At 40.2% G+C, this 19228-nt stretch overlaps 2 protein-coding genes and 1 long non-coding RNA gene across 4 annotated transcripts in view; 2 read left to right on the top strand and 1 right to left on the bottom strand.

The window, feature by feature from the left end:
• The window catches only part of grin3a (glutamate receptor, ionotropic, N-methyl-D-aspartate 3A), a 57912-nt gene extending 52060 nt beyond the window's left edge, over positions 1–5852 (top strand). The window contains exon 10 of the mRNA XM_032539610.1: positions 4406–5852. Coding sequence (XP_032395501.1) covers positions 4406–4967 — 562 coding nt within the window. The 3' untranslated portion in view covers positions 4968–5852. The remainder of the gene's footprint in view (positions 1–4405) is intronic.
• A 1589-nt stretch (positions 5853–7441) lies between these two features.
• LOC116704274 (uncharacterized) lies at positions 7442–17749 on the top strand. Its single transcript, XR_004335644.1, has 3 exons — positions 7442–7539; positions 14606–14615; positions 17740–17749. It is a non-coding gene; the product is annotated as an uncharacterized LOC116704274 (long non-coding RNA).
• Positions 10199–19228, bottom strand: part of plppr1 (phospholipid phosphatase related 1) — a 53451-nt gene continuing 44421 nt past the window's right edge. Inside the window, exons 5-8 of one of the 2 annotated variants that reach the window (XM_032539611.1) lie at positions 18377–18627; positions 17154–17330; positions 12185–12316; positions 10199–11603 (exon numbers count right to left, since the gene is read on the bottom strand). In XM_032539611.1, coding sequence (XP_032395502.1) covers positions 11571–11603; positions 12185–12316; positions 17154–17330; positions 18377–18627 — 593 coding nt within the window. In that variant the 3' untranslated portion in view covers positions 10199–11570. Of the gene's footprint in view, positions 11847–12184; positions 12317–17153; positions 17331–18376; positions 18628–19228 lie in introns of both variants that reach the window. The other variant, XM_032539612.1, reaches the window with a different exon arrangement.

The raw sequence follows: 19228 nt of genomic DNA on the forward strand, positions 1-19228 counted from the left end.
AATAGATAAAAAAGACAGTATAAAGACAACAAAATAACAATGAAAATAATAATAATAATAATAATAATAATAATAATAATAACAACAATAAGAACATTCATCAAGTAAACAAAGACCATAAATTATTATTAAAGTGACAGTGTTGAGTCCAGTGATAAAATTATAAAGTGACCAGGTGTGAATTTAAGTCCAGGTGTGTATGTGCGTATGTCTGTATGTGTTCTGTATGAATGTATGTATGTACAGTGGTGTGAAAAAGTGTTTGCCCCCTTCCTCATTTCCTGTTCCTTTGCATGTTTGTCACACTTAGTGTTTCGGAACATCAAACCAATTTAAACAATGTCAAGGACAACACAAGTAAACACAAAATGCATTTGTAAATGAAGGTGTTTATTATTAAAGGTGAAAAAAAATCCAAACCATCATGGCCCTGTGTGAAAAGTGATTGCCCCCCTTGTTAAAACATGCTATACTGTGGTTGTCCACACCTGAGTTCATTTCTCTAGCCACACCCAGGCCTGATTATTGCCACACCTGTTCATAATCAAGGCATCACTTAAATAGGATGCTTGACACAGTAAGGTCCACCAGAAGATCCTTAAAAGCTCCACATCATGCCGAGACCCAAAGACTTCAGAACAATTGAAAGAAAGTAATTGAGATCTATCAGTCTGGAAGGTTTATAAAGCCATTTCCAAAGCTTTGGGAATCTAGCGAACCACAGTGAGAGCCATTATTATTCTAACCCCAACCGCCCGTCAGACACCGCCTACCAAGAGCCTGGTCTTCCGAGGTTTTTGCCTAAAAGGAAGTTTTTCCTCCGCACTGTTGCTTACTCTGGGAACTACTAGAACTGTTGGACCTACTCTCTATCTGTAAAGTGTCTCAGATAACTCTGTTATGAATTGATACTATAGATAAATTGAAATTGAATTATCCACAAATGGCAAGACATGGAACAGTGGTGACCTTCCCAGGAGTGTCCGGCCGCCCAAATTACCCAAGAGCGCAGCGACGACTCATCCAAGAGGTCACAAAGACCCCACACAACGTCCAAAGAACTGCAGGCCTCACTTGCCTCGTTAGGTTCAGCGTTCATGCCCCACCATCGGAAAGACTGGCAAAAATGGCCTGCATGGCGAGTTCCAAGGAGAAAACCACTGCTGAGCAAAAAGAACATCAAAGCTCGTCTCAATTTCTCCACAACACATCTTGATGATCCCCAGACTTTTGGGACAACATTCTGTGGACCGATGAGGCAAAAGTGAACTCTTTGGAAAGTGGTGTGTCAAGTTATCTGCGTAGAAGGAACACTGCATTTCATAAAAAGAACATTATACCAACAGTAAAATATGGTGGTGGTAGTGTGATGGTCTGGGGCTGTTTTGCTGCTTCAGGACCTGGAAGACTTGCCGTGTGAACTATGAATTCTGCTGTCTACCAAGAGATCCTGAAGGAGAATGTCCGACCATCTGTTCGTGTACTCAAGCTGAACGAACTTGGGTTCTGCAGCAGGACAATAATCCTAACACACCAGCAAGTCCACCACCGAATGGCTGAAGAAAACAAAAATGAAGACTTTGGAGTGGCCTAGCCAAAGTCCTGACCTGATCCTATTGAGATGTTGTGGTATGACCTTAAAAGCTGTTCATGCTCGAAAACCCTCTATGTAACTGAATTAGGACAATTCTGCAAAGATGGTGGGCCAAAATTCCTCCGGACGCTGTAAAAGCCTCATTGCACGTTATCGCAACGCTTGGGTGCAGTTGTTGCTGCTAAGGGTGGCCCAACCATTTATTAGGTTTAGGGGGCAATCACTTTTTCACACAGGGCCATGATGGTTTGGATTTTTTTTCACCTTTAAAATAATAAACACCTTCATTTACAAATTGCATTTTGTGTTCTGTGGTTGTCCTTGACTATTGTTTAAATTGGTTTGATGTTCCGAAACACTTAAGTGTGACAAACATGCAAGGAACAGGAAATGAAGAGGGGCAAACACTTTTCACACCACTGTATTAGATGTATGTTATATGTTGTATGTATGTATGTATGTTATGTATGTATTATGTATGTATGTATGTATAGTCCTCATAAATCTACCGGAGTTAAAAAAATTCCAACAGAAAGAGTAAGGCAATGGACATCTGTCCGAAAAGAATGACATACGGCTGCAACGGAATGATCCCAGAAGTACAAGGTCATGGATATAGACTAGAGTTGTTATAAATGTACTGGTGCTTTATATCCTGGATTGTGTTTTAATATGCGACTGAGAGCACAGAGAGTGTGTGTGAATAATGCTGAACAGTTATGTTTGTAAAAGGTTTCTTTAAAATGATATTGTACCAAAACTCTACCAATGAAATCCAATAGTAAGCTGTTTACTACTCTAATAAAATTCTTAAAATATATAATTTTTCCCTCAAATTAAAAAACTTTTATTGTTTGATTTGTTTGAAATACAACTTAAAATGTCAACTAACTCAACACTGAGTGCTGTTTTTTAATTAAAGATGAAATGCCATAAAGTTGAGTGTGTATGTATGTATGTATGTATGTATGTATGTATATATATATATATATATATATATATATATATATATATATATATATGTTATTTATATTTATATATATTTTGTTTTTTTTTTTCATAACAATATTTCAAGTCTACATATTTGTAATAAATTATCTGGACAGAAGTGAGGTCTGCCTTGCCCAAAACATTCCCACGGCTTGGGGGAGCATGAAAGCAAGGACACTCACTGGTATTCTCTCTAAACCCAACATGAAAGCAGCCTTGTCTAATATCCAATCATGTATTGCAGATGAAACTTTCTTCTCTCTATTCAGTGCTGTTGCTGTGTAAAAAAAAAATTAAATAAAAATGAGGGAGAAACTTTGGGCAACGATCCAAAGTAACTTGAGTTGCATGAGTTTAAAAAAAAAAAAACATGAGTTTTAATGGTTAGCGCAACCAAAGGAATAGATATGTGGTCAAGGACAACCGCAGCTGGCTGTTTTTTAAGTTTGTGTAGCTTTAAAGCTCCAATGAAATCACTTTGGGATTGTGTTTGTCGTATATATATATATATTTTCTCTGTACGTGAAACATGATTTTGCAGGATGAATGGGTTGAAGATAAGGCAGGACGCATGTCCATTAAAGTACATTTCTGGCTGTTGTACTTGACACAAACTGTGCTGGAAGGCCCACATTGTATATCTGTGTAAGAAGATGGTCAGGAGTATTGGTAATTTGAGCAAACCTAGATGCACATTGAACCAAAACACATTACATATTCTGTACTGCACACTTATTTTACCAAATATGTTATATTGTGTGGAAGAAAGGGAAAATACCTACAACAGCAACTTGCAAAATAGTTGCACAATGCAAAATAGAGCAATCGGTTTAATAAGTCACACCAGGTATTATGAGCACACTATTCACATTTGCTGAAATGTATGGACATTGATATATTCAACCATACACAATTTATGTTTAAAGTTAAAGAAAATTATTTATCTTATGAAATAGGCGCAATGTTTAAATAAAGAGAACGGGGGTTTTCATCAAAGAGGACATTGTATATGTCCAAGCAACTTCTTGTGCGAACTTCGGTTAAAATGTGTGTTTCAGTTTGTGCTTCACCTCATGGAATGGACTAAACAATGACATCAAACATAGCCATAATAGTATTCAGTTCAAAAATACTGCAGATTAAAAATATCATTACTTGATGAATACAGAAAAGAATAGACTGAAACATAGGAACGTAATTATAGTTGTGTATTTTTGTATATTGTTGTATTGTTGTAAGTTATTATAGACTTGAAAAATTGTATGCTGTATTTGCAAAGGTACTTACTTTGTAATAATGTGATTTTGTGAAATAGGGACGGGACCAAATAAGCTATTTGCTTCCTCTTGCTCCTTCTCGAACTAATCCTTTGGGGTTTTGTTTTTGTTAAATTCTGATTGATTGTGTTTTATTTTGTGGTTTTAATTATTATTTTTTGTCTAGCAAAATTGTCAATTGTTTGAGCTAAATAAATAAATGAAATGAAATATTTTAGTCTGGAATAAAATTGTGGACCAACCAACTGACTGTGGCACGAATATTACCGTCACTTGAGCCAAGCCACTAGTGTAGCTAAAAAATACGACATATTACACAATAAATAGCAGAACAATTATCACAGGGACACACATGAAACAGGACTTGCTTTAGTACGAGAACACTTGTACTGTGTCTTGGCAAGCATTCACACTGTCACTGATTTTACGTAGAATTCAGTCTTAAAACATGCAGATGTCAGATGAGCCATAATCTCCCACATAGGCTGAGGAAAAAAACGGAATTGCAACTTCATATTTTTCTTTGTATCTGTCTTATCTTAAGGTGCAATGAGGGAAACAACCAGTCAGCATGTTGGAATCCTTCCGAGTCCTCTCACTGCAACAGGCGTAGGGTCCTTCCACAAGAGATGCAGAATGACCTAGAATGCCCATCCTCCCAGGATCTTCCTCCTCCACCACCCCCATCTCCGCAGCCTCATCCCCATTCTCTTCCTCTACTGGCGAAACACCTGCCCGTAGTGACTAACTCTAACGGTCGCTCCGACCTGTTAGGGCGGAGCCAAGGACTTGGGCCAGGGCAGGGGGGCTCCGGGCAGGGGATAACACGTTTGGGTGTGGGCGATTCCGGCCCCGGCCTGGGTGTGGGTCGGAGCCCGCTGGTTCAGGAGCTGTCAGAACTGGAGGGTCAAATCCTCTTAATCAAGCAGCAGCTGCAGTCAGCCATGAGGAGGAAGCGAGAGCTAGAACAGTACCAATCAGAAAACCAGCAAGTAAACCAGACTGCACCCAGTCAGCCCACTACGCATCAGTCTAACCAGTTGGCTCAGTATAGCCAGTCCCACCAGCAGACTAACCAACACACAAACACACTCCCGGAGTTCTGAAGCTTTTCTCCCTTGTTTCGCCAAGAGAAACCTGGTAAGATATGGGACTAGTTTCCAAATCCTTCTGTGTAGGTTCTGGAAAAGGATCCATGTCTGAGTTTTGGAGATTTTTGGAAGCTGAATCTTTCGATAGGCTCAGGAGCCCCCATGAGCGCTGGACTGATACGTTCTCTAGGGATCAGATCTGGCTTTGTACCTCCAGTAGAACATTTCTTGACTTCTGGAACATGAGATTCACTAAGACAAGAGGCAGTGGACAAAGGTGAACCTGGGACCCTGAACCAAATCTGTTTTCACTAGCTTGTTGCAGTCACTGAAGAGCTGTGCAAACCATCCTCTTCTTAACCTCCCTTACCCCATTTTCTTCACCTCACTGATCCCTTCATTTTCTTTTCTTTTTTTTCCCTTTTACTTCCATTCCTGCTTCCCTCTACTGCTTCCTCTTGTCCCTCTCATCTATTCCCTCTAAGCCTTGTGTCTTCAAGGGTACAGAAATACTTGCTGTGATGATAAACGTGATCATTGATAGAAAGAATGGTATTCAAGCTTAATGGGCTAATTCAACTGAATCTTATGTTGAGACTCATTGCGAGTGTAAATACCCTGAACGTGAACCCATCCAGTTAAGTCCGAATGGCCTCGTGCTGAAACCTTGTATGTGTTAGGAGGAAAGAAAGGAAATAAAACTGCTGGTAACTGGTGGATTTTACCATCGATGACCTAAAGTATCTGGCCTTTGACAATGTATTTAATTTGGCTCAGGTCATTTTTTTTTTCTTGTGCCCTTTTTTGAGGATGGGTAGGAAAGTTAGCTTCAGCAAGACACCTATATTTATCACAAACATCTGGTTGGCATCTTGTGGTGGATCATAGAACAAAATCTAATTTCAGAGATCTAATAAAGGACTGTTCATTTATTATTTAAGGTTTTACCGTAGGAGTTTTGGGGTCTTGACCCTTCCCTTTGGCAATAATACATTTTTCTTTGACCCTCCAAAATGATTGGGGAAAAAAGGCATGACCCTCCCCCAATAATGTATTGATGCCTACTGTGCTGGTTTCCACTTGGTAAAGATGTATAGATAGCCCTTGTTCTTTTACAACCATGACAGGTTTTAACTTCTGCCATCTCATTTTACACATCACACTCCACTGTTGGTGGCCATTTCAGTAGATTTACTCACTAACATTGTTGTGGAAACACAATAAGCATGGAAAGTAAATGCACACTTCAATCAGGAGAGACATGTTTGCACATATGCAAATAAGGTTTATTGTACAGCTCAATAAAATGTACAAAGTCTTTGGCGATTAGACTCCATCGCTATACGAATCTTTCATGTATCTATATAGGGGTAGAGAACCATCAGACCCCCCCGATGGAATCTAGACACCGGTGGTGGTGACGAAAGAGCCCGAAGACCTGACCGAAGGAGGCTCCGGACCACTCACTGCCTGCAACGACAAAGCGGATTAAGCAGAAAGGTGAACGCCTCCACCAGCTTATTCCATTTAGGAAGACAGCATTGATTAAATTAGGTCTTCCTAAAAGAATTTAGGCTGAGCTATATTCAAATCAGGAGAGACTAGTATAGTCATAAATGCGACAGTTATACACAGCAAAAAAAGTAAATTTATTAGGACAACAGCTGAATTGATTTAGGAGTGCACCGATTAAAAGTTAGGTCTTACTGAAAGAATTTACGCTGAACTACATTACTTCAAGTTACTTCTCTAGTAAACTAGTATTCACATGAAATAAAACAATACAACGTTGCAACCATTCAACAAAGCACACTGGGTAATAACAAATTCAACACGTGAACTGGCTGGTATGGACCCATCAGTAGGCTTTCTCAGTCATTGCATATTTTAGCATATAGGTAAAGCTGCCCAAGCTGAACAATATCCAAAACTCAATTTTTCAGACGAGTGTCAATTTGGGAGCTTGCATGCTACCACTCCTTTCTTCTCAAATGACTTGAATAGGCTGTCGTTTGCACAATTTCACAAATAATCACCGGGACCAAAAGGATATTTAAGTCGGGTATGGCTGCAGCCTGGAGACCTCCCGTATCATGCCCTCCCGGCAGCGTGCTGTCGGCGAGCTTCGACTTTTCAAAATAAAAGCTTGCGTCTGGTCCTCTATGTTTTCGATGTTCTTGAACTAAACAGTACAGCAATCATGCTAATGAATAAAATATGTTTTTCCGCAGATGTCTTACACAATGGAACATGATGGAACTAGCAAAGCAGTTTTGTGTTTATATGTGCGGGTGGGATTTATTCCGTTTGGGAAATCGCACGGTCTCTATAAAGCTACAACTCAAATTGTCTGGCAGACTAAACAGGGAAGGGCCCCTCTGCTAGTGATGGGGGGCCGAGACTGAGAAAATATGCACCAACCAAGTCACTTTGAAGTTTTGCTGTTTCCCTGAATACAAATGTTGGGTGACCCTCCCCCCTAAAATAAAAAACGTTGGATGACCCTCCCCTCAACAAAGAATAAAAAGACATGACCCTTCCCTATTTTCCTCTGGTTGTCCATTCTATAAATACCAAACGGTCACTGGTGTATAATGTCCTGCACTTCACCAATGCACTTCTAGTTTCTGCTGCACCTACAGTACAAATCATTGTTTAACTTGTCAGAGATTGACTTATGGTCTGGATGTTTTGCGTTTTCAGAATGGCTTTGGGGTTTTAAACATGGGACGTGAAGATGTAATACATTAAATGATAATGAATCCAAGAGACTTCAGCCTTCAGTCAGGGACCCAAAAACAGGACCTTATTACCCATCCTCGGTGCTCTTGCAATCTCTTGACACATCAAACACAGAACTGCCATTTAGTTTTTGGTACAAGCCCATTTTTGAATCGTAGGACTTAAATGTAAACATGACCATAGACCACTAGTCAAACTCTGACATCCTTATTTGAATATGATGATCACTCACAACTGAACACACTGAAAGTCCCTCTGTTGTCTTGCATCTTCTCTTTGCGTTTGGATGTGTTCTGTTATTAAAAACGTACATCTCTTCTTTGCACTTACTTTATTTGAAATATTTTTTTTTTAATTTCAAACTACCTTACACGTAAATACAGAATCCACAGTATGTATTAGAAAGCAGAAATTGGGACACTAGGAGACTTTTAGCCTTGTGCATAGATGCATCTGAGAACTATTACGCCTCCATAACCTTGAAAGGTATGACGCAACTCAACCCTTAAATACAGAATTGAGTCTTGATGATTTCAATAGACTATTACATCATTTTCTTCAGTCACTGAAGAAAAAAGAAAGTCACTGAGGTACTCTCTAGTTCTTGATGAGTCAATGGACCCAGAGGTACAGAACAATGGCTGACTTCCAGGGCACACCAATCAGACATTGAGGATTTATTTGCTGGAATATATATTATCTTTTTTCATGTTGGCCATTGAGACCCACCTGCAGTTACTCATTTCCTCCCATCTAAATAGATTCCATTATGGTTTAAAAAAAAACACCCTGCAGCTATATACATAACCTCATAAACTCACTCAGAGCTTTGCTTCCCGCCTCGAAAACGATATTTGGTTGCTGTACTATTCTTCACTCATATTGCTAGGGGACAAGAATTTGGGCTGGAAGGCATACTCCGAACAGCCAAGGATGACATTTTATAAACACACAGCATGGTCAAATACTGCCCCCACACACACACACACACACACACACACACACACACACACACACACGCAAACAGTCCCTATCTATTTAGCCAGTGTGTCTGCAGGGTAGCGCAGGCTGTCAGAGCTGAAATGAATACCTGACAAAGCAAAAGAGCGAGTGCACTGGCTGAGCCGTCAGCGTTCTTTGTGTCTGTGTGTGCATGCCTTGCTTGGCGGTGACATAAACAGCACTGAAGTTGCTGTGGTCGTAACGGGATGAATCAACAGAGAAGATAAATAAGAGCCGGGTTTTAGCTTAGCTATGCTCATTTCAATCACTTGTCTGGGTAGCCTGTATCGTTAGACAGTGTGGTGTGTCACAGGATGTGACAGTCATTCACGTTGACTTTTTGAAACATAGATTTGCTAAATACCAAATCATGTTTTCCATCTTACTTTTTTCTCAGAGGCAACACTATGAGGCACCATGCTTCTCCTTTAAAATTGCACACATTAGCATTTGTCAGTTCACAAAATAAATGTCAGCTGTGTTTTTTGTTCAAGAACATCCCTGAAGGTGTTCTAGTCCTCCCAGAAACTTTCCATCATAAACTCATAATGCTAAAGTACCTATTTGAAGAACAGCTACATTTTTATCTTGTGAATTGAGCCTCCTAGGAAGCGTCTTTCTCTCGACTGTGTACTGTCCACTGCGCCCTTACACGTTTACATGTATCAGTCAAATGTTTAAAGGTAGGGTCACATTGCACTCCCATCTTGGTGTAACTTTGACAGTGTGGATGTGCACAATCAGCCAATAGAAACACAGAAAGAACAGTGCTTGTCATTGGAGAACACAGTACTGTAGTGTGTGACGGGTGTTTGGTGTTTTAAGCCCCCAACACTGCCTTCCAGGCAGAAATCAAGCCCTGTATCCACAGTTATTCAATCTAGCATATTTTTCCTCATGTGAGATACTCAGTTCACTTTCCACCCCCAGTCCGACACCCCTGGCCCTGTTAGGACACTATTACACTACCAGACAACAAACGTCTCACAGACTTTTTAAATTTGTGTTCTCTGCTCAGTATTTATTTATTACGGCATGACATCACATTTCCAGGGTTAAGTGCAGGGCAAATGTGATATATACATTAAATGTGTTAATGTGACCACACCTTCAGGCTGTATATGAGCCATGATTTAAGTGAGGGCCAATCATAGCAAAGGAGGTGGGATTTGTAGTCAGAAAAATAATTACTGGAGAGTCGTGTGCGAGACACCACAAAATGGAAGTTAAGATAACAAATCTCTAAATTTTCAAACAAACACAAGGACAGACATGTTCCCCACTTGTTAAGGCTGACTGACTGTGAAGATGGATATCTGCTCTCCGCCTCAGTTCTTTTATATTTCTGTTTTAAAATTGAAAGAAGAGAGGAATAGGGCTATTGGTTCTATATTTCAAACCTGTTATCCCCCTTGTATTTAGCCACAATTTGTTATGGTAAGAAAAAAAAGGTAACACTAATTTCAGCATTCTGACACATAATGAAAAAGACAGGAGAACCCTTTTTTGCTACTGACTATTTAATTTGGGGACAAAGAGAAAAGAAATGTAGCATTTCAAATTAAATGCTTTTTTTTGTGTTCTTAAAGTAAAAGACGTTTATAATCACAATGACAATGAGCATAATTGAAATCATGAATATCTATAAAACATCTTGACTTCTCTCTTCATGCTGGGTGTATCTTCCAATGGGAAATGGAGTCACAACATTGCATCACAATCCACTGGTGCGTCGGGGAGGGGGAGGGGTGCCTCAAGGAGGAAATGTGAAGCAGGAGTCATTAGCCTGGTTTCCATTCAAAGGGATAGCCAAGCCTTCAGTAAGTCACTCACTTTCATACCAAAGAGCCTATCTGTCTTTTTTCCATGTATTTCATAAGGATGTCTTCCATTGGGATTTCAGTTTTTAATTGTGCAGCCATACCATATCATAGCAGACTAGCCCCACTGGACCTCTTTGTAAAGGAATTCCTATTATTAACATCATTGAATCAGGAAACTGGGGGGAAACACACAAACTCATAGTGAGAATTCCTACCAATCATATTTACTTTTCATTATGATTGATAACATGACACTGCAAGTGCCAAACCCCACTTTCTAACTTGGAGGACTTCAGTGACTCTTCCTTGTCGTTTCCTCCAAAGGGGAGAGAGTTTGTTCCCCAAAACACTTATACTGATACCAAAACATATCCAGGTTTACACAGCAGGCAAACAGGTCCAAATGGATCATAATAGTCATACAGATTGACAAAAATCTTTACAAAATATGACCTGACACGGTCAATTAATGCACAGAGATAATAAAAAGAATGAAGTCTTTTTTTTCCTGTACAAATGACAAACATCACAGAACAACAACATCAATATTTTTTCCATAGCAGATTTTTCAGACTGACGGGGAATAGATGTGGTGATCGACAAGGCAAGTCACCTGACGGAGGATGTGATGTAAAACAGAGTGAGTCAGCTGACAGGAAGTGCGCAGGTTTAACACTGTCAGGATAGGCTACAGCTCTCGCTCATACAAAATGTACAAAACACACAGTCCTCTAACTACAAACCAGCGCACCTTGGAGAGAAAAATGCCCTATGTTTCAAATGGTTTTCCAGTATCTGGAAAAACAATATGTGCTTAAGTTTGCCTTGTGATATTTTTGCCGCAGATGTGATAGGTGTGCGGGTTGAATTGAGCATAGCCCAACTAGATAAGAACCATTAGAAACATGGTGTATTTTGTCCCTCAGGTGAATTACACAGATATATCAGCAGTGTTTTTTGTTAAGCATTCGGAGCCACGTGGCATGCGTCCTCGTCATTGTGTCTGGAAGTGCTGTGGAGACGCAAACGTGACCCGGTGCTGCCCCCTTAGTCATGTGACCTCCGTCATCGATGCTGAGTGGTTCTGAAAATTAACGTTGGAGGAAGGAGGGATGGAGGAAGAGGTAAAGGGAGTGAAAGGGATCAAAGTGACAGAAAAGGAGACAGGAGAGAGGAAGGGTGGAAATGAAAAGGTAGAGGAAATCATTGTCAGACAGTGTCAGGAGTGGTCTGTGTGAGGTTCTGTGTGTTCTGTGTGTTTGGGAAGGAGGACAGGGGTGTAGTGCAAAATGTCATGCCTGTATGTTCTTCTGAACATGTGTCATTGCTTTGTGAAGAAAGAAAGAAAGAAAGAAAGAAAGAAAGAAAGAAAGAAAGAAAGAAAGAAAGAAAGGACACATGATCAACTAAATACGTGACTGTAAACCTTGCCTTTAGTTGATTAATGGAAAATCTGGGAAATGTAGGGTTTTATTACTTGAAGCAGGACATTAATGTAAATTACAACACATTACAGGAACAGCAAAGTACAGTAGACTTAATTCTAAAGGTTGATTTTTCTATTAAGCTCAGAGTCTCAAGGGAGCTCTGTCAATTCATTTGCAAAGAGAATGTGCATCACAGAGATTAGGATTTTGGGAATCCAGGTTAAGTGTTTTTGGGTACCTGTGCGCTGAGGGTCTCCAGGGGGCTCTCTACACGGGGGAAAGTCATCAGAGGCAGACCACGGTAGTCTTCCGTTTTCTGTTTAGCTGCTGCACTGTGGACGCCTTTGAAGTTGTTCACAACACATATACCCTGTAAGGTGTGAGGATGGTTCAACATTAATAGCAAGGTAGTTTAATGTTGAAACAGGAAGACATGGAACTGAAACATCAAGGATTTATTCAAAGAACGGCAAAGTTAGGTTCAGCAGTGACATTCTGATGTTGTGACTGGTATTAGGACTTTTTTCATCAAATCAGGCTGGGTCCACATAAGGTTTATACATTAGATCATTTGAAATTAAGTTGAATAAACCCATGTGTTTATTAACGTTGTTCATTTAAACACAACCAACTTATTTGTCCCAATTTTAATAAAACAAACTGTCAAAATACACATTTATAAATAATTGGAGTGTCTACTTTGGTACAGTAGAGCTTTCAGCTAAATGCCTATATCAATATGCTAACAATGACAATGCTAACATACCCTGAGGATGTAGTTATACTGTGTACCTTGTTGTTTAACTTAAGCTTGTCAGTGTGCTATCATTTGCTAATTGGCACTAAAAAAGTAAACTTGACACTGATGGGAATGCCATTAGTTTTTAAGGTAAAAGAAAGAATTGGGCAAAGCAAAGAATTAGGGAAAAGATTATACCTGATGGTGAAATGAAAAGTTAAAAGACCATCAACCAAATCAAATGACTGTACCAAATAATTTCAGGGTAATGCATTCAACAGTGGAAAAGCCAGGGGCTCACTAAAGTCCTTATAGGCTTCATTTGTTCTGGGAACCAAGAATGAAACATTCTTGCCAACCAATCCAATAGTTACTGAGATATTCCAGTCTAGAGGGAAGCGGTGGGCCGACAGACTGACATTGCCAACCCTAGAGCTGTGCCACTAGCACGGTTAAAACGTAAGCCTTAAGAGATTTCATACACCAAATGATATCAACACGCTCAGTGCACTGCAGGCAACAATCTCACCACCTCCTAAATACAAAGGATGTGTACATGCATCTAGTCCCTGAAGACACATTTCAACTTCCTAATCAGACAAAGTAGTATTACAAGTGGTATAATGGAGCGTGAGAGTCCTACCATCGTTAAAAGATGTCACTTAATGTCCACATTAAAATGAGATTAGTTGTATCTTAAATCAGACTGCCTGCCGGCCCATGTGTCACTATGATATAAGACTCCAATTAGATGTAAGAGCACCCATGAGTTTTTTAGAGATGTGATCATATTATTTAACTCTGGAACAGTTATCACTTGAATATAACGTTTACAAGGGTTTAAAAGCTCAATCAAACATTGTACGAGTCTACAAAATGCGGCCATAGTTTAATACAATCAACGGAGATGCCCCGGCAGGTTCATCTTTGTGGCATGGCACCACGCCCAGCGCAGTTAACAGATGCCTTGTTTCTCCATTTTTATGTCTGTTAATAAAATTCTTAGACATTTTTTGTTAGGGTCTTTTAACAACAGAGACACAACCAAGGTTGCCGTATTTCTGTCCTCCTGCATGGACTGTTTAATCAAAGAAGGCAGCCTGAGGAGGGAGTCCCCCCACCACCTCCACCACCCCCAGCCAAGTCTGCCCTCAGGCCAAACTTTCCCTTAGGCAGTGGCAAAGAACAAAATGAAGCAAGGTGATTCAATTCTGGGAGGATGCTTAAGCTTTCCGTGTTTGTGGAAGTTCATGGACAGTGCTTCTCTAGTGCTAACACAAACCGAGCACTTCACCTTGGATAAAAACATCTTTGTATCTACAACTATCCTCCTTGTTTCAAATTAATTTCAGTATGGTTTCCACTTTCTTGTTTTCACTCCACTGAAGAGCATCCCCGAAGACAGAGGAAGGCTGCTTTCTTTCCATTTTTGCGCATGTCTTCCATGCATTGACAGGCTCGGCCAAGCTGCCATATATTGTCTCAAGTGAGCATAGTGAAATTTTGTTTCCATGAAAATGCTGAAAAATCTTGTTTGAGCTTTTGAATAAAACTTACATATTCTCTTGCCCCAGGCTCTAATTTTTGTCCCAAGAAAACTGGGTCCAAATTGAACTGACACATGACTTATGTTTTTTGGTTCTCACATCTGCATTTTGTAACATAAAACATATGTCAAATATTGCTTTCATTTAGCGATTCTACATACCTTGAAAGCCTTGAATGTGAGGTGAAGTTTGTAAGCCATTTTAAATTTCAAAGGGCTTTGCTTCTGTCAGACCTGGCAGGCAGTCAGCATGTGCCCCTACTTTGTCTTGGATCAAGTGGACACCTCTGTCTCCAACATCGTCCTGGAACTCCACTGCCAAGTGCTTAACACTGATCCCTCAATCAGCTGGCAGAGAACAAACCTCTTGTAAGACCAAAGGCAGTTTCTGTTTGATGAGTCCATTCAGATCTCCTTGCTGTCTGCACTGATAGCATGGGGATTTGAGTTATACCTGATTTCTACTCTCTTTGTACCAATTATTTTCACTCCTGATAGCAGTCCATCAAATGGCCTAGGTTTTCAGATGACAGGACCTTGATCGGCTTAATCAGGACTGTTAGGTCATAGTTTGCTAATAAGCTGGAAATTAGTGGGTTCAAAAGCTGGTGACTGACTTTCTTGTCTTGACTGGAGTTCACCAACTCAATGTACGTCAATTGTTTTAGACATCAATCATTAAAAGCTAATAATCTAAAGAGTGGGCTGATGTGGTTTCTACTCCTCATGGTCCAAGGACAAGCTGGTTTAAAGTTCAAAGTAGCTTTATTGTCATTACTTTGAGGGGTCAGACAACGATATAACGAAGTTTGGGTGACAAGTTTGACCAAAGCACATGACTGGCTTTTAGCTTCCTTGCAAGTCCAAAACACAACGTCAAAGACAAGAGCAGGTATGGTGGCTACCAGTAGACGATTTAAGAAGGGGGGGGGAGTTGACCATAATGACGACCAGAAGCGGATATATGTGGTTTACAATAATGCTGTTCATACTACTAATTGTGTTGCATCATCATCTGAACATCATCTTCTCTGGGCTTAATTTGCCCTGGTAATGCACACCCTTGAAAACCCCCCAAGTATTTGAACCACTCCTCACCATCCCGTAGAGCTGTCTGTAAATTATAATCCAACGCTCATCCATTTCTAACATCATTTTTCACGCCTAAAGTACTATGTTTGCACAAACATGTCACACTCAGGCAAGCATACAATCAGTTTAAAGTACAGTTGTGTACAGGCACATTTTTCCATATTTATTTTAACTCGTTGTCTACAGCTAAAAAATAAATAAAAAAAATGCGGTTTATAAAATATTTCTACTTTGTCACAGTGCAAAACTGAAATTTTAATTTTTAGCATTGCCATAAATGGCATGTCGGTCTTTTACTCGCTCAGCCCACCGTTTTGTTCCACACTGAAATATCCCAACAAGCACTGGGTCTGACACCACCATAAGGCTGATTTGTGGTTATGAATGAACAGGACTACCATGTAATTCATTGTCCCCTAAGATTGAACTGTAATAACATTGGCTTTGTAATAACATTTACTTTCCATCTATCACATCATATAGTCAACATTTTGTTTGACCAATAGGGGCCTCCTGGCAAGAAGGAGAGTGAGGTGGCAATCCATGGTGGACGCCCTATGCTCCCAAGGGTGCCAGGAGGATTAAATGAGTGAATAGAAATATTATATAATAAAAACATTTTAGTTTATGACAAAATACATGCAGAACATATGACAACCCCATCACCCTCAGAGCATCTAAAGAGTTTCCCTATGAATCCATCCTGAGTCTTCCCTGCATGCCTCCTCCTCCCTCCCCTCTCTTACACACCACGTCCTGCTTTAAAGGCTCAGGCCCTGCGGCAATTAACATGTAATGAAGCCTTTGAGACTGTTAAATTAATCTTTTTTACATTTGTGAGGGTTTCACTTCACCTTCTGTTCTCCTCAATGGGCTTTTCCACTTCAAACCCTAAAAACAACTTGTAATCACTACCCTGCATTTAAACACAGCATACAATTTGATGTCTGACTAAAGGATTTTACAACTCTTAACAGGAATCTGACCTGGTTTTACATTAAAGACCGAAGGAGGGGGAAGGACAGGGACAATTGTTTTGGTCCGGTCTGCCCAATGTATACCTTGTCATGACATTTGTTTCAATGATACACATCAAGATCTCTTTAGCATAACAATATTTCTTTACCTTGCCAGGAGTACAAAACCAAATCTTAATCAGATCACTGGTTCCTTTACCTGGATCATTTTCTGAACAACAACCCCTATTTCAAATTAGTTTCCCTCAACTTCCTTCTCACCCTTCTGCCTTCCCCTTCCCTTCCTTCCTGAGCTCTTTCAAAACTCAAGCGACTGCTGATCTCAGTAGAAATCCAGGTGCCACCTCAGTATTTTCTCTCCTTTCTTCTCTTCTCCTCTTTCCACCCTTCAACCAGTGCATCCTTGCCTTTTCCCCTCTATCTTAACTCACCTGCATCTGAACCTCCTTAAAGCTCAGTATAAACCATGCTTCATCCCGTTTCACATTCTCTCCCTCTATCACCTCTTCACAAACTGCTTCTTTGACAAACTAGTGTTTAGGAAGACAGTGCATGACTGCATTGCTGCACAGCTAACTTTCACATCCACCATGTGGCCTCTACAGACGCATATTCATGTCACTAAAGGCATCAAATCCATATTATGGGCTTTGGTAACAGCTGCAGCCTAAATTTATCATTTAAATACTGGCTTGAGTCCGTTCCAATTAATGCAGCTAAATAGACTATCACTATGCTCTGATTTGAAAATGAGTCATGAACCGAATCCACCTCAGAATGATCATCATCTCTTCACTCTTCTTCTTTTCTAATCACCACTTCCCCAAGTATTTTACTCTTCCATCGTCCTCACCAGAAACAGAGCAACGGCTGATCCCAGTAAAAATCCGGCCACTACGTCCGAACAGTGGTTTCGGTACTCTGAGACTCGGTTGAGGCCGGTGAGGAAGGCCGAACAGAGTGTGCCCAGGCAGAGCACAGGCTTGGCCAGGCGACTGGACTTGGTCTTGATGGTGCTGGTGATGTACATCTAGAAAGGAGGACAGAAGGCAAATAAAATTAGATTTCAAACATGAAAAAAAAAAATATTTTCTTTATTGTGTACTGTAGGTTTAAAAAGAGCCCCTGTTCCTCTCTTTCAGTAGACAAGAACAGAAGCAATCTCACGCGGAGCATCCATAAATGGAATCAAATATTTTACCATTTCATGAGAGCACAAAGCCTCCATTGCACAACAAAATGGTTAAAGAAAGATGTCCAAAACTTACATCATATGAGTGAAAAAAATTTTTTTACAGGGCATAAAAGATTAATGCAATATGGGAACCTGCTACTGCGAGGGAAAGTTGTGGGAAGACTGAGCCTTTCAAAACGCACATTCTTCCTTATATTGTTCTCACGTCTCGAACTTTTACCCTCTACCACGTCAGACTGTGGAGTTGTGTGTATGGAATCCTCTTTTCATCAACAACTTGTCCTTGTATTCCTCTTGCTCCTGCTGATAACATCCGCACCTATGCTCAGTCTCCTTTCCCCTTTCAGCAGCTGAGTCCCTCCGTCACTCTAATATCAAACCACAGCTTTTCAAAGCTCAATTCTTCATGTGTTCCTCCAGCCAATTTTCTAAAACTGCATGGGCTTACACTTTTGAGAGACATTCCTCTACACACTTTCAAGAAAAATGAAGTCCCTCTTTGCCAATTCCTCCATCAAAGATGGATGGGCTATGTAGCACATTTTTACAGCAAATAATCCAAACCTTTTGAAAGCCTTTTTTTTAATTACAATTCTGTGTTTATCTTTAATCAGTCTGGACTAAAAAGATCTATTCAATTCTGATTGTTTGGGTGTTTTCTTCATTATTCCAAAATTCAAAGTTCAGTCCCAAATGAGTACAAGTACACTTGACATTGATTTTTAATTAAATGTGCTCACTGCTGAATAAAATCAGAATTTCCTTTTTTTTTTTTGTTTGTCTGCACTATTATGTGGTCTGATTTAAATGAAAAGAAAAACAAATGCAAACAGAAAGTAAAAAAAACATCTGGCTTGTGCTTAAGAAAATATGTTGTATACCGTCAGGTAAACAGCAGAGTAAACACTCAGCGAAGCGTCCTTGGATGGGAAGGACCGGCGAGCGTTCTCCACAACAACAGGGTTCCCGGTACAGATGTTGCCGTTGATGATAAACTGGTGATTAAAACGGCACTCGGTGCCGGTGTAGTTGGGCTTGCAGACAGACAGGAAGTAGGGCGAGAGCCCTCCCGTCACCACCTGGCCCGCGTTGACGAAGATGTCAGTGGCGAAAAGACCGAATGCAAAGACGCCTGGGGCACACAGACACACAATGAGAGTTTATAGCACATTAAAAACCCACAGCAGAGCAACATTAACAAATAAACACATAACCCAAAGCCTTAAGAGCTTAACACACACTTCCGCCCTTACATCATGGTGTAATCACCTTGTATCCGGGGTTAAATTGGCCTGTGACTATTTGGCTCCCAGCGCTGGCACTTAAGCTCCCAACTGTCATTAGGCAGAGCTAAAACTCCAGAATATCTAATGTTAACATTACTCCCTGAAAAGAATTCTACTGTGGAACTTTGAATGCAAATTGTATTGATTTTGTAATGTCTTATTTTACGTTACAGAAACACTGGACTAAAATGAATATAATATGGACGAAAAGACGAGTGGACAACTGGCCGAGAAAAGAAACATAAAGACACAGGAGGAAAATAAATAGCATCTCATATGAATGAGTGCAGTGACACTTTCAGCCCACCAGCCCTGACCAATGTCTGCGTCTGCATTCCTTTTGCTGTGAAATATGACTACTGATTATCTGGCCTGCTTAGCCATGAAATTACTCTGCTTTGTATTCTCATCCGGGGGGGCTGCAGAGGACTGGGTGTGTGTGTGTGT

This window comes from Etheostoma spectabile, chromosome 16, assembly GCF_008692095.1.
Source record: "Etheostoma spectabile isolate EspeVRDwgs_2016 chromosome 16, UIUC_Espe_1.0, whole genome shotgun sequence".
NCBI lineage: Eukaryota > Metazoa > Chordata > Actinopteri > Perciformes > Percidae > Etheostoma > Etheostoma spectabile.